This window comes from Idiotropiscis lumnitzeri, chromosome 1 (assembly GCF_059441095.1).
Source record: "Idiotropiscis lumnitzeri isolate Australia: NSW breed Sydney's pygmy pipehorse chromosome 1, RoL_Ilum_1.0, whole genome shotgun sequence".
In the NCBI taxonomy this organism is placed as follows: domain Eukaryota; kingdom Metazoa; phylum Chordata; class Actinopteri; order Syngnathiformes; family Syngnathidae; genus Idiotropiscis; species Idiotropiscis lumnitzeri.
In genome coordinates, this window is record NC_142391.1 from 24,895,774 (window position 1) to 24,912,549 (window position 16,776).

Below are 16,776 nucleotides of genomic sequence, written 5' to 3' on the forward strand. Positions count from 1 at the left end.
CAACTTTGACTTTTGAAGCTTTGTTGCTGTGGCATTGGAGTAGTGGAGTTGCCATGGCGACCTCATATTGCGCTTTGGCATTTTGTCACACGTCATTTTTGACATTACGGAATAAAGAAATGTTCACATTTGAGTCACTTATTTCCAATTTAGATTTATTTTTTTTTAATCACAATCGAACCGTTTCCTCTCCTCTTAAAATAAAAAAATGATACAATCTTGTGTTCTTGCATCATCCTCTGCGATCCAGGAAGTAACCGAGTAACTAATATACGCCGTTCAATAACTTTCTCACATTAGTAAGTCATTCTTGCGTCATCCTTGAACCAGAACGTAGCCTGCAAATTAAAACACAACACACCCGGACTTTTCCACTTTTTTCCTTTCTCAAGGAATTAGATCTCTCCTTATGTGCCTATAATCACAAGGAAAAGATTCACCCCTGGTCCAAAACACTACGATCCTGTTTTTATGTTCCTCCTCTATTAACCTGGACGTACTTATAGCATAACATTAGATAATGGCAAAACTGGTGGTAATCTATATTAGAGTCTTATAATTATAATATATAGGAGGTGGACATCAAATATAAAAACATGACGATATCCATTAGCATTTATCACATACAATCTATTTCTTGACTTGTTGATGTGTACACGGTAATTTTTGGCACTGTATCTGTGTTATTTGCCACAGTAACATCAAAGTCAGTTGGGCTGCAAAACTGCAGGGGGGTGGGGGGGGGCTCTACCCAAATGTTGCTGACTGGAATGTGAATCAACTTTCAAAAGTTTTTTTTTTTTTTTTTAATAACGGAGGAACTTTGTAGGGCATCCAAAGAGTTGCAATTTCAAAATATAAACATGCCCATAATAAGAATATGAAATAATATGCAATATTATGTTTTCTATTGTTTGAGTGTCAGCCATCCCTGGTGTTTTCGTTTATTAAAATTGCAATAAGCAAGTTGCATTTGGAGTGACATGACAGACTCTGTTGATTTTATTTGCAGTGTCTTTTCTCATTTCCCTCCATATGAAAGCAAGCTCTTTGCAGAGATGCGGCCTTGATCTAGTTTGCATTGCACACGCAGTCATCACGTAGGCGATGTGCATCATTCAGTCAAGATGTACAGTGAGTGAAAATATACACGCTGTGTAACAATGATTCATTTTACATGCCCTGCGCTATCACGTGATTATTCACCAAATTTCTTTTTTTTTTTTTAACTGGATGATTTCTAGTCGTTCTGCTCATTTCTATTTTGCAAGATGGCCGTTATCATGAATCTGTGCCATATAGCAAGAACATTAAAAAAAAAAAAAACAACACCGACATGATTTAAACTCAAAAGTATTTCTTGCTGCGTGTTCTCACTGTGCCTGTTGCCAAGAAACTATTATAGACTATTGTAAAAAAAAAAGCCTGCTAGCTTAATGCTAACATATCATGAAAAAAAAAAACACCATAGACACCTGAGCATAAATGTTGTCTAGTTACGGTATCGACGCTTCAAAAAAACTAAACACACACGGCGCAGCAACACATACAAACAAAGCATACGACAATAATCAAAAACACATTCTCTGATCTGTTTAAAAAAAAAAAATATTAGCATGGCATCACATGGTCTTGAACAACACTGAAAGGGCATACTCTTCTTATTGCTGTTATTTACCTAGCAACTCTTGGAGTAGAAGTCAGCGATGTCCAGAATATTGCGGTAGAACGAGGTGCTACACTATCTAGTTTGGTACAAAGGCATACTTTGTACAACACACACACAAAGTGTAGAACATTAGCTCCCACCGGTGCATGCTGCTACTCAGGGAGCTGTATATTTTGCTCCGCGGGTGACAAGACCACATGTAAGCACTTTGCTTTGATTCATTTCAACAGCATTCTAAAGTCGCTAATGAATATGGGCAGCACATTGCTGAGGAGGCACTTTTTGTGCGTGGATGGCATTGTTATTTGGCCAGAATTATCCATGCACACATTTTTTCTACTGCGCCCCTCCCCCAGAGGAGCACTGTGGAGGAATGGAGGCTGAGAGGTGAGATGCTTTTAAAACAAAACCAAACCAAAAAATAAATAAAAAATCATCTTTGAGGTTCTCAAGGAGAAGAAGGTGATCAGAGAGAACGAAGCCAGGCAGGACAGGAAGCGCGGGAGCCAGCTCGGAGGCGGCTGCAGGCCTCCTAATTAATCACAGCGCCTCACACGCAGACAGGAAATAGATTTGAGGAATCCAAATGGCGGGGAAGAAGAATGGTGGGGAATGCCGTCTGAATTCATCACAGTGTGTTTACGCGCCGCTCACTTTGAAAATTGTAACCTGAAGCTACACTGATAACGCGGCGGAATTCAGGAGTCTTTTTGAGGTCATTGGCTTTTATTTAATTTGTTTAATTATCACGGGCTTAACACTCGCTACAATGCGCTCTTGAGGGACTCGATTGAAATGAACTGTTTACTAATGAAACACATATTACCATTTTGAAGTGTATTATTTTCTCATACGCTTAACCACTAAAGTTGAACAACCACCAATTTGGAATCAGTTGTCCCGTAGGAATGGCTGGAAATAGAATTACTGAAATATGTGCCGGGGTGACATTATTGCCATCATAAAGCTTTTATTTACTGTACTGGAAACGAAACTCAATTTGCATATCACATCAATTTTCACCATTGAAATGATTTGAAATGACACTCATCGGTTACACTCTGCCCAAAAATAATGAAATGTATAAAACATGAGAAAATGGAAAAAAAAAAGAAGCTAACTAGTTTTAGCAAATGTAGTTAGTGTATGTATTGTTGTATTCATGTGTTGAATGTGCGCCTTTAAAGGGCGTGGCTCACTGCGTGTTATCAGCAGCAGGAGTGAGTCAGTCTGCGTGTGAGCATCAGGACGTGAGTTGCGGCCTACAGCAGGTTCTTGCAAGTGTACTCATTTCAAGAGCGTGTTTGTCCTGTTCAATAAATAGCTGAAAGTCCATCACTTACTCTGGCTTTAACGAACATGAACAGGTCGGATTTGAAAAAAAAAAAAAAAAATCTGAATTGACAGACGGGTGTGGACATCACTTAAGTGAATCAGTATGTAGAAAATTTCCGGACATCGTGTCAAGGAAACGACCACCAAAACTTCATGTCGTTAAGTCAGCACCACACCAGTACAGAGTACCAGCACTTCTCAATTTTTCCTCTGGCGTACTTTTTACAGTGTACTGGGAGTTCATATGGGCCTATGTAACCTCTATTAAAAAGGGCAAAAAGAGAACCCGGACGGTCGATGAAGCGGGTGACAATGACACGGGGCGACACATTAATTTTGCAAGTGAAGAGCAGCTAGCTAACAGTAACGTTAGCGCGTTTGATTCACTTGTTGCTAGCCATGTCAAGAATAATAATTGCACAGAACAAAAATGGCCAGACTGCTGAGATATATATATATATATATATATATATATATATATAAATATATATATATATATATGTATAAAATTCTGCGCCTAATCAACTCCAGCAACAGTCAAATAAGGGGGGTACCGCCACTTAAAGCTCTACTTCGAGCCTTCTTTTTTTTGACATCCTATACGACGACAATATCCTTTTTCAAGGGATGAATACGCAAACACACACACACTCACACCCTTCTTTGTGTGTTTGTGCAGACGTAAGCGCCACTGAGGTAAAAGTGGTGATTATAGTAATTATGGTTTCAGTTTTTTTTTTTTTTGCATACTCCTTCAGACGGACCACTGGATTACCAGTTGCTGCTATGTGTAAAACTTCCCAATTCCTTTCTTGGGAGTCACAACCAGAACGAACTTGCACAGCGCATCAAATCGCCATCTTACAAGGGACAAGTCTCGACACTTTTTTTTTTTTTTTTTTAATCCAGGAAGCGAGGACCCAGCCGTTCAGGGACCCCGCTCAAAGCCCCATCACGTCACGCCTTCATTTATCAATGGGCTGCTTGATTACACATTCATGATGACAGAAATAAAGACCCTCGTGCTGTGACACAAACACACAGCTGAGCCAAAAACAAAAAAACAGTCAACAGCCATCTGCCGGGTCGTACATGTCAGCGAGAAGCGCTCGGCCCCAGACCAAATTGACTGATTCACAATTACAATTCCGATGTACTGCCTGTCATAAATGTCTATTTGCAATTATTTTCAAGTGACACGCAGCTCAATATTCATCACATTAAATCATAAAAACAAAAACAATTTTGATAAAATGCTTGTCTTAAAAATGCTACAGATATATTTGGCTGGTGGAACAGTTCAGATGTGATCAACCAATCAGAGAGGAAAAATAATGCTGACGTCACTGTAATGCAGTGCTTCTCAAATAGTGGGGCGGGCTCCCCTTGGGGTGCCGTTGCAATGCTGAGGGGGGCGCGTGTGACCCTGGGGATCAAGCTTTTTTTCCCCGCCGCACTACAATAAAGTGTAATTGCACATCCACTCCAGTAGTTGGCAGTGGCGCTCTCCTTGCCTATTGAGTATTAACTGTAGCTTTGTTTTGCAACGGAAATGCTATTATTCATAGTTGCGGTGGAGAGTGGGTGGTGGGGTGGGAACGCAATTTTTTTCTTTTTGCTAGGGGGGGCGCTGTAATGTAACCTGTATGCCAAAAATCAAGTTTAAAGGTCACATACTGTAGTTTTTTTTTTTTTTTTTTTACATAATTTAAAACACTTCTGAGGTGTATGTGCTTGTTAATCGTTCAGATAATAAAAATAAAATTTCAGCACACTGTCAACTCCACTTCTTCTCATCGAAATCACCCCATTTTTAGTCTCAAGCATGTGAGCCAGCCCTCATTCCATCCACATTTATTTGTAGAAAATAGAGCGGCAGAGCTGCAATGTATTTGTTTCCAGATAATAGTCATAATAGTGTCTTTAGCACATGCTAAAAAAAAAGCAGAGATTACTTTGGCATGATTCCAGGCATGGTGTCTGAGGATGACACAAGCCAGCGAAAGGACAGGGAAGGTTGGGATTAAGTTTAGGGGAAAGTGTCACATCTAGTAAAGCGAGATTCTGGTGCTCATTTTGGAGGCAAATAAAAACGCCCGCCCTATTTATTGGAGACTTTACGGTATCGAGTAAAAAGAAGATATAGACCGTGAAGGGGAGAGAGGAAACAAAGAGATATATATACGAGGTGAGGTTTCAATGCAGAGCAGCTGGCAGGCAGTGTGTGAGTGTGTGTGTTGACACTACATTTCTTTACCTGTCTATTGCTTCCACTTCTCCTAACCATCCCCATTTGACTCATCAATGTGTTCGCATGTGCAAAGCACATACACCGCTGCACCCCCCAATTGACTGATTAGTTTACATGCAACACACATACACATCCACGCACACGCACACACACACACACGTCCTTCTGCTTGTGGGACTCCCGTCAGGAGCACAATATGTCCACTGTTTGGTCTCCACGCTAATTAAACTGAGTAAATCCAATGGCACAGAGATGCAAGAGTGGGGGGCAGACAGTTGCCGAAGACAGGGATAATAAAAGAAACTTTGCCGCTAAACTCCACCTACAAGCAATAAGAAAACACTCAAATGTCTTGTAATTAAGCGTCAGCCATCCATCTAGTAAACTATATAGTTCCTAGTTGGTAGTGATCGGATGAAAATCACCAGGAGGAATTTGTCCATGAAGAAACGCAGGAAATGGCGGAATTGACCCAAAAATACAATTTAAGAAAAAAAAACCTTAGTCTTCCTGTGTGTTTTTAATCATGGGTTCTGGCCTTATTTTGTGGTTCTACTCATAGTAGACAAGTGGCTACAAGGGCTGAATTTTTGAATAATTTTGAGGGGTTCCATATGAACCTAAAGTGGAAAATGGAAAAACAATTAAACAAAAATGGCAGACTGCTTGTATCTTTTCAGACAACCGATTTGGGAGAATTTTTGGGTGGTTTGACTCGAGGTAAATATGCCTTACAAATATATCTGAGTGACCTTTTTTTAAATAGATTTTTTTAATAATGTAGTGCTAAATTGACTTGCATGTGCAAAGAAAAAAAAACATGGAAAAAAATTCATGCTTCCCATTTTTGGTTTCTTGAGACTTTTTTGTCGTTCCACTCATGAGAGACATGTGCACCAAATTTAATGTAGCTGAATGAAACTTATTTCAGGGAAAACACCATCCCCAAAAAATTCAAGAGGGACTGAATTGATCCTTATGTGAAAAAAATCCGAAACCACATCAAAACGGCAGACTTCCCATGTCATTTTTTGCATGGGACCTTGAGACTTTTTTTGGTTGTTCTAATTATCATGCCTATGAAATTTTAAAGTTTGGGGCTGTCCATTCTCACGCGGGTCGCACGAGTAATTTTATGTGATCGCAAATGACCAATGAAGTGAAAGAACAAACAAAACCAAACCGAAATACAGCAGCAGACTTCATGTATTTTGATGGGCATCTTTCTTAAGAGTTTTTTTGTGGGTTTGTTCATGCTAGACAGATGAAATTTAGCATACTGGAGCTGAGTGAAACCGGCTTATGGGCCTGAATTTTTTAACAAACGTTACTCTGCAGACTGTAGACTCATTTGAAACCATTTGCGGTCTTCAGTGTCTCACTTAATGCATCAAGACGACCAGGCAATAAAATCTTTGCCGTTCTCACAACTCATTTAACGCATTAGCTCAAAGCACGTGAGAACAAAAGCCTTTCAAATTTCATCATTTAGCATTAAAAAGGCGTGAAATTTATTGTCAATTAATCACTTTGTGAAACCAATTGAGGAAACTCGTGTCTTTTGCAAAAAAAAAAAAAAAAAAGCCACCTTGAAACCAGTTTCCAAATGTTTTGGGGCTCATCACTGGTAGGAAAAAAAACAAAGAAAAAAAAAACCAGCCCATTCTTGATGCTTTAAATTACAAATGGTCAAAACCAAGCACCGTTCTGCCTATAGAACTGAATAAAAGACTTTTTGTGTTTGCCAATTTTCTTTTCAACCAACTAAAATACATTTGAACATAGAGTGGGAAGTTGTATTCTCTAAAACTGCTCCCAACACACACACACACACACACGCACACGCACACACTGGATAAAAGACGAAAAGGCTGGAAACGAGAGCCCCAAATGAGGCCTCGGGTTTCACGGGCCATGAAAAATTAATAATTCCAGAGCCGTACTTGAAACTCCAGAAGGAATTAGGACTGATAGCGGGAGACAGCGGAAAGGAGAACAAACCGAGCATCTCTTTTACTTCTTCGTCTTCTACAAGCTCGTTGCAACATTTCTAGTAAACACCCACGCTTACGTAAACAAAATAGCAGACATTGCGGGTGTACATGTGCGGATGTGCGTTTCAAAGTGGCGCTTAATTGATCGTAATTGGATTCATGTTGTGCTTGCTTTCAACACTTTTTTTAACAAGAATTTCGGAGGAAATTGCAGCAAAGTAATTAAACGGTACATATTTGTTTTGAAGCTCGTAGCCCTTTTTAACACAAGGAACCAGATTTTGTTAAGTTTAATTTGAGCCATATGCTTTCCTAAACGCGGATTTCTACCGGCCAAAATAACAAAATGTTGAATTTAGCGTTGATGAAAGCAACACTTATGATACGTATATAATTTTGAGAAATATGGCAATTATACGGTATACCATTTTCTGACTTGTATATAAAAATAATAAATGCCTTTAAAATGATGAAAAAATTTGAGAAAAATCTTTCAGCAGATTTGGATCATGAGGTGGTTTGTTACTCAAAAAAAGCTGCAAAATATAAAACGATTTATTATTAATCGATTAGGATGTTTTTGAGTGCTCCCCCCTCTCCCCTCTAATGCAATAGACTATTCCAACTTCTTGATGAGTGTGTAGGGCTACTAACCTTTCCATTTTAAGAGTTCATGTTTTTCCCCGACACCTGTTTAGCGCGTCACCTGGAGTCCCTGGCGCCCTTAACATCAGCCGAAATGGCCAAATGGGTCAACTGACTCACCCAGTGTGGTTTTTATGCTATTTACTTTGTTTTATGTTGTCTTGGCAACACCACCACCCCACTCCCAATTTATACATTTTGCAAATGAAAAAAAAAAAAAATCAACCAAGTATTTCCCACTTTATAGTCTTTGTTTAATTTTGAGTTCCCCTTTATAAATGTAATCCATTCGATGGTGAGCTGTCGGAAAAAGTCTCATCATCCAGCCAAAAACAGCCCAGGAAAACAAAATAAGACAGCAACTCTAACCTGATGTACAAGTTAAATAAAAGAATAAAAAGGAAAACATGTGGGATGCCATTTTTCACAGTCCATCATTAAGTGTATTAACTGAATGGAAGAGAATACAAGGCCGCAGGCAATGAGGGGGAGAAAGGTCAGTAAAAAAAATGCTTTTCTGCAAGCGCAAAGAGGAGACAGGCGGAGGGTGGGAGGAAAAAGAAAAAAGAAAAAACATGTCTGATCACAGTCGAGACTTTAAAGGTTCTCAGTTTGGATGAGTAAGCGTGGATAAAGAAGAAGAAGTTGAAAACGAAGAAGAGGTGAAGCAAATGTGCCTTCGCAAGCAACGGGAGGCTCCGTCTTTAAAAAACAAGGCTAGACGCAGTCAAAGACTTCCTTTCACGCCATAAGTAGGGTTCGTCCGTGTGCGTAGAATGCAGCATTGAGGCAGCTTCTCTTTGTTGTGTGCGTGTGCGTAGTTGCAGAGTCCAAGTGGAGCGATCAAAGCCACTCCAAACCACCCAGAGAGATCTCCCCCTTCCTCAGCCATGCAACCTGGCCTCGCCCTCCTCCCTCCATCTGGCTCTCAATCAACAAGTTTGAAATTAAAATTCTTTCAGAAACTGTGACCTTCTCCGGAAATAAATACATGGAGGACGGTATGTCTTGTTAATTCATCACGTTATCGCACACTCTGCAAATGTGCTTCTTGTTTGACTGGGTTTAGAGTGAGAAAAATTGTGCGGGGAAATTTAGTAAAAATGTCACACCTTTGGTATTTTTTTTCTTAAATATAATACATATCATAAAATTCGGCAAATTTAGTAGGTCTGAATGTTTTTAATTGACGTGGGCTGGTATATTTTTGTAACATCGTGGGAAAAAAAAAGGAACACTAAAAGTGCTAGAGAACATTTATTGAACGTTTGTGACCTTGAACGAACCCTGACGTAAACGCATGTTCGCTAACCTTCGCTAACAGTTGCAAATCTTTGCCGCTCAGTGGGATAAAGGCTTAAAGTCATATTTTTTACCAAAAACTAATACAGGGATTCAAAAAGTGCCTTATAAAAAATGGGAGTAAAAATAACACAGAATAATTAAAAAAAAAAAAAAAAAATGTTTTTACACGTTTCTTTGATCCGGCCTTGACTTGGCATTGAGGCAATGGCCTCAAATGACACCTGCACTGACTGTGTGAAAGGCAGCAGCTTGTATACCCCAGAAAATAGTGTATGTTGTAATTTGACTATCACAGTTGCTGTCATTCAACATTCATAGAGGCATCAAGAAAGAATGAGCCCCGCTTGGCCAATCGTCTCATTGGTCATTTTGAGCGACCAATGGGATTGGCCTCGTTCGGGCTTTTGCGCCCGCCCCTCAGCTGTGAACCCTGAAAGGCTGCAGCAGTGCACTATGGGATGGGATCGCAGCATAATGGGCGACAGCAGGAGACAGCAGTGCTGGCTGGCAATATCATCATGCCAAGTGTACGCACACAAAGAAAGGAACAACATGGGATCTCTGTCAAAAAGCCAAGTTGACGCCCACATTAAAAAAAAAAAAAAAAAAAAACTCAAATCACTCAAACCACAAACTCCCACGAACAGAACATATTGGCTCACACACATATGTAGAAAGCACATACATATGCACACATGCACACTTATAAGCCACATAGGAGCACAATGCAAGCATCCTTCCACCGTGAGTTCACACATGCATGCCAACAACCACACGCCCACTTGCATGCACAACTTCAACACCAAATGTCAACAGTTCGCAACGGCGTTTTGAACAAGGCTAATCGCAACAAGCGTGCGCATGTGCGCGTGACTATGGAAATATCAATGTCATGTAACCAGAAGCTAAGGAATGGACCGAGAAGAAACAGAACCTCCAATGTTCCACCACCCGACTCCCTCCCCTTCCGTCCTCTCCAGCAGCTGAATGGCGGAACGTGTCTGCGACCATTCAGCTCACGGGTACAACAAGGAGACTTTTCACACTCATCCCGATGCTCCATTCAACTCGTATCGGAATCTCAACATTAAAGAGTTGATTCAACAGAGTGTCAAAAATGTTTCCAGGTTGAGAGGATGGTTAAATAAAAAAGAATAATAATTTAAAAAAAAACACTGAAATGTATTGGGGGGAAAAAAAACAAGTTATTTTTTTAAACCCCAAAATATCTTATTAAAAAAATTTTCAGTATGCAGGTGCTGAACCGCGAGTATGCGGCCCCCACGGTACATGAATTTCCATGAAGAAATAAAATAAATAAATAAAAAGTGAACAATAAATGCAGAGTCAACAGTGCTGAAGATTGCTCAGGACATGACGCCCATATTGAACATTTTTGTTTTCAAAAGCAGGAATTTATTTACATATTGGAAGCTTTTGACCCAATGTGTGTGCGTCCAGGCCGCAAATATTATTAGGGAGGTCTGATTCAACTTTTTTTCCCCACTTTTTGATATGTAAAATTTCATTTCACACAATGACAATATTCCCTTTGTTCTGACATATATGATTCACTGATGTGTCAAACTGCCGCAGTACAGCGACAACTACTGCCGAGGAGGACCAACTAATTGTCAGGGTTTTTTTTGTATCAATCCAAGAGTCCGTGATACCTTAAAATAAGTCCGATATCATGCCTGGCAACGGTACTCGGCCATAGCAGAATATTATGTGGCTTTGATTTTCCTCAACTGTACAAAGACTGCAAGTGAGTGTAGTGGCGCCGCACACAGGATGATGCAGCAACCCACTCATCCCCGCCTTCTCCTCTGTGTCTGCGTGTGTGCGTGCACTTAGCCCATTCATTACCGCAAATGGACACACACGCACACACACAAATTGTTAATAATAATAATAATAATATTGCCTTTATTAGTCCCACAATGGGGAAATTCGAGATTCGAACCCAGGCCTCCTGGGGAGACTGGATCCTGAACGCGGCGCCTTAGACCACTCGGCCATCCTGGCAGCCAATTAAATATAATTACAATACACATCATCAAATCCAAGGGTGGGCGTCACCAAGGTTCACCTAAAAAATTTAGTAACCATGCCAGTCATTAGTAGACTCACACACAAAAATAAATAAATAAATAAATAAAATGAAATTAAAAAAAAAAAAAAAAAATCAAGAACTCATGGCTGAAATGGTACAGAAAGTCCACAATTTAAGATTGTTTTTTGGTTTTCTACTTTTGTATCAGTTTGGTTTCCCCAAAATAATTGAGCCCCTGAAGCTAGTTTCACTTAGCAGAAATAAATTTGGAATTAATGTGGACAATGAGTAAACCAAACAAAACAACAACAACAAAAAGTCTCAAGAACGCATTCCTAAAAAGACACCAAATCTGCCATTTTGCTTTTATTTTGCTTTTCCATTTCAGGGTCAATTTGCCACCCCTGAAATAATTTTAAAAATTTTGCCCACCCAGCCACTTTCATTTAGAATAAAATTATTTGGTTGGTGTATCAATCATGAGTAGAACCACGAAAAATCTAAATGACACATGTCTGAAATTTATTTTGAATTCTTTTTCCCTGTAGAGTTAATCGGGCACCCTCTGAAATGGTTGGAAAATTTAGCAAAACCACTTTTACTTAGCAACATTTTGGTCCACGTGTCTATTCTGAGTAGAACCACAAAAAAGCCTAAAGCACCAGTGGGTTTTTGGCCACTGGTTCTTTAGACTTGGTACAGGAAGATTGATATTTCAGTTTGAAGGTAAAATGATGAATTGAGAAATGACTCTGCTGTATAAATAAATGGTACTGTAAACGGTGATGTAGTGTTTATGCCATGTGTTGCTGTTTCGATTAGCAACAGCGTTCAAATAAAGTCAATATTTAACTCTTTAATGTTGCTGTGTAAACACGGCCGACTCAATTACAATTACAACCTGTTTATTTTTACCTGATTCATTAATTGTCTCAATTGTTTCTTGACTTGGGGATGGCAGGTCACAATCTGTACAAGATGCCTTTTTGGAATAACATTGAACAAAGTTTTGGCTACAATGCAATTTATGTCAAAGGAAAGTGGAATTTGAACTTTTTGCTTCGACAGGTGCTGCTGTTTTGTTAACATGACTTCAAATGAGTTCAGCATTTATTATTGCTTGCATGGTTTTATCGTTCCTGCATGGGTTTTCTCCGGATACTCCGGTTTCCTCCCACATTCCAATTTTGTACAGGAATCCATTCACACTTCAATTCACCCGTCTGACTGTTTACACACGCTCGGTAGGTGCTGATGTTTTGGTCAGCAACTGGGTTCAATCGCACACAGTATTTAACTGTGTTGTGTCCGCTGGGTGTCTTTGATGTTTTTCCACTAACTATTTCAGGTCTTACACATCAAAAAAGGAGCCAACGATTTGAGAGAGGCCTTGGTATTTAACTCTTTGACTACAGAGTTTACGAAATGACATCATTACAATTCCTACCTGTTTTACTCCTGACATGGAAAAGGAGTTGGTGCTCAATTTAGAGTATGTATGAACATCTGTGTGAACAATAGCGTCTAATTGAGAGAATTACACTGGGATGTCTTTTTTTTCCGCCTTCGGAGACTGAATTAAGGGAGGCGTTTTTGTCTTGTATTTTATTTATTTATTTATTTTTATATATACTTTTTTTAAGCATGGAGGTGTGTAGGTGCTTCTTTTTTTGCTCAGAAATGTAGTTCAAACAGCCTCAGCAGCAGTTAACTATTTTTTCTTTTTAAGCGCCAGCAAAAAGGTGGCTTTTATTCGAGGGCGGCTTTTTCTAAAGTGGGTGACCCGTGAATCACTATTTTTTTCTACCACTCCTGCTGTAGGATATACGATGTGAATCTTGAGGAAGGAAGGTATAGAGATGGAGAGAGACAGATGGAGAGAGATACGGATGAATAGAGAGATCTCACGTTATGTGTCCACTTATTAAAAGTTGATGTCTTATAGTTTCATTCGCTGGGATCAGTCTATCACTTGGGTATATAGTAGCTGGTCAACTGCAACAGTTCAAGTTTGGTGGTTTTAACACGTTTGTGTTTTTTTGTTTCGTCTATTTTTGTTGTTATTGTTATTGCTATTATTTTTATTATTATTATTATTGCAAGTACTGTGATTTCACGTGTGTGTCATTTATGTGCAAAAACGTGCAAATAGTTTCATTTGGTTCGCACTTTAGCACACCCTCCACACACAGAAAAACGCTCCAAGTCAAGCGCAAAGGCACGTTTCCGACCACCGCGCTTACCTTGGCCGAGTCTTGCGTGCACGAACCCCAGAAGGAGGAGGAAGAGGACGCCCGGCGTGGCGCACATCCACCGCCAGCGTCTTACGAGTACACTTCTCCCCATGTCCTCGAGAAAAACTCCTCTGCCAGTCCACGGTAAAGAAAAACACACGCACACACAAATTATAAAATGAAATAAATATCGGGAAAGAAAAAATAAGAATCACAGCTCTCTCCGGGCAAAACAGGCAAAATCAATAAGACGGGCAGCTTCTAATCCTGGAGTCTCGAAAAGGTTTTTGAAGCGAGGAGGGGGTGGGGGGGGTGTCCCTTCCCTTCCCTTCCCTTCACGCGTGTCTGCGCGCGGCTGTACTGAGCGCGGTTGCTGCCTTGCTTGATGCGCGCGGATCCACGCACACTCACGGCAAGAGAGAGAGTGAGTGAGTGAGTGAGTGAGAGAAAAGAGAGCGAGTGGGGGAAAGCAGAGAGAGCGCGATGCCTCCGCCCTCTGCATGTTATATTTGTAATTAATCATGCATTATTATATCACAAATTCTAATCTCATACACGCTCAACTGTCAGGTCACACGTCATGGTCTGACTTACAATATTAAAGGTGCACCTTTCCCCCATATTCCATTGCAATATACAACATGAACTGTACTTGAACATGGTACATTTGTCTACAGTTTTTGTTATTATTACTTATTTGAGGCGCGTGCAGCACACGTGGAGCAAGCGTGTGCGTGCAGCTTGGCTGACTGACGACTGCCCCCTCACGGCCAGCACCGGGACACTATTGGATAATTTATGTGCAAGACCTGACACTCGTAAACAACTGTATAATTAATTATACGTTTTGTGTACGCTCATCATTTAATGTGATCCATTCCATGAATTCAGCCTTGATGTAGGGATGGACATAATTATTAATGACGCTGTCAGAAAGGTGCTTAATAAATTGGAGAAATGTCGAGTTTATTTATTTAACATTTAATCTCAAATAAATGGTTTAACAAGTCCATCATCATCCTGTTCTGGACTGCTCCACCCGGGAAAGTGAAAACTCTGAGAAAACCCAAAAGGGGTGAAAAATTAAGAAATCCCCAAAAAGGATCACAGATGGAGGGTTCCCCCTACCAGATTGGCCAGGCTGCAATGGATGCTGAGTGGGCAACATTTATCACGTGACCCGATGCTGTACAATGTTAGTTGAAACGGCATGAGAGACAATGAAGCGGAGCATAGACGCCTCCAGGTAAGGGGTTCTCCTCAAGACCTATTCCGGTTGGTTGATACAGAATCCTCCACAGCAAAGACCGAACTTCACTCATACAAAGGTCAATGCTCGAGCAGGAGAGAGAGGGGGTGGCACGAAAAGTGGCAATAAAACAAGCCAAAACCAAAGTAGCAATAAAGCACCTTGAGTACAAAAAAACGGAGATTTATGAATTCATGAACAAGAACTCCATAGTAACAACTAGCCTACAAAATGGCAGAACTAAAAGAGTCATGCATAATACTCTGTAGTTACATAGTATCCAAAAATACGACAATGCCAACAATTGCGAAGCTCGACAGCAGCAAGAGTTCAACTTGAGTACAAAACGGCAGAACTAAAAGGATTGCACATCATCCCCAGTAATCAGGTACCATTTCAAAAGCCAAGTGAGAATCTCAAAAATGCCAACATTCGAATATGTATGCCAACATGGAGCAGGATGGCAAAACTGGAAACAGACGCAAATTCCTCGTTTCGCAAATGTTGCGCAACACCTCACCGTTCGAACCATGCCAGATATCAAAACGTAAGACATGCCTTTTGCTTTTTCGTTGGCTATTTCTTGCAACACTTACTCCAAAGACAAGGATGTGCCAGAGTGGATCGGTGCATATTTTGCATGTGTTCCCTACTCACTGATGTTCCTGCACAGTCATTTTGTTGCTGCCAGGGCCGGGCATCATGCATTGTAAATGGCCGTAGTAAAATATGCACGGGCTGCCATTTGTCATCGCGGCAGCCCCCCGAGCTCTGCATGCCGCCTTCGCAAGTCGTGGCGACCCGGCGGGACCCGTAAAAGCCTTTTTATGCTGCCACTTTATTGGGAATGGGGAAAGCAATAAGTTACACGGGAAACATATGGAACGCTCAGATATGGATCAGCACTCAGGCCTCATGAGCGTTCAGTGCCAACGGGGGAGTTCGCGCTTTGCTTGCGACACTTGTAATTCGCTTAGTTCACATTGGTGTAAAAATATTGGTTTCATTACACGAGTGAAAATATAAAGCTTTCAGTCAAATTTCCCTGGAAATATCGTCTTGAACTCACTGCTCAGAAATGCTAAACGCTAGTATGCGGAATTCAGCGTGCGAGTAAGTGCTCATGTACAACAGTTCATATGGAAAGAACTCACAGAGGCCAATTCATAAGCTGTTGAAGGGATATCCACCACGATATGGAATACGAGGTTTGGCAGATAAATGGATGCAGCGTTATCTTTATTTAATAATATAAATCTAAGTTATTAAAGGTTACTCATGGGGTACCTCAAAGGTCTATAATAGGCCCGAAATTATTCACATTATTTATTAATGTTATATGCAATGTGTCTGGAATACTGAAATGTATCCTATTTGCGGAGGACACCACTCTATTCTGCACGCAAAAACATTGAAAAGCTTCTGAATACTCTCAAAAGTGAACTGTACACACTGAAAAACTGGTTTGATGTTAATAAGTGAGCAAAGTTTAAAAAAATAAGTTTGCGTTTGCCACAAAACACATGAAATAATAAATAAAATAAAAATCACTGTCCATTGTATAGAAATAGGAAGAGTATACAATCCTACAATTCTTGGAATGATCATTTATGCCCAGTTCTGTTAGAAGCCACATATCGACAACGTTAAGGCAAAAATGTCGAAAGTTATAGCTATTCTTTGTAAAACCAAGAAGCGCCTGAATAATAAAATATTACCCATAATTTATAGGTCGCTATTACTTCCATATGGTATTGAGCTTTTGTGAAATACGTATAAAACAACAACTTATCCTATTTTCAAGCTCCAACAAAACAGCAATAAGAATGATAAAAGAAGCCAAACATAAAGAACAAACAAATCCAATGTTTATTAAAAATATTTAGAAATCCCATTATGTAGTCAAACACTGTACTGCACAAATAATGTGCAAAGTATGTAATAACTTAATGGGCCGCGGTATTTAGAAAGTTGTATGAAAATAGATTAGCTATGATCTGAGGGGAATTGGTGTCCTCAAAAAACAAACAAAAAAGAC

At 40.0% G+C, this 16,776-nt stretch overlaps 1 protein-coding gene across 3 annotated transcripts in view; it reads right to left on the reverse strand.

Annotated features, from left to right (window-relative positions):
• Positions 1–16,776, reverse strand: part of LOC148343929 (netrin receptor UNC5C-like) — a 238,429-nt gene that overhangs the window by 164,225 nt on the left and 57,428 nt on the right. For 2 of the 3 annotated variants that reach the window (XM_088291590.1, XM_088291572.1), the window contains exon 2: positions 13,499–13,620. In XM_088291590.1, coding sequence (XP_088147716.1) covers positions 13,499–13,601 — 103 coding nt within the window. In that variant the 5' untranslated portion in view covers positions 13,602–13,620. Of the gene's footprint in view, positions 1–13,498; positions 13,845–16,776 lie in introns of those variants that run through there. The other variant, XM_088291580.1, reaches the window with a different exon arrangement.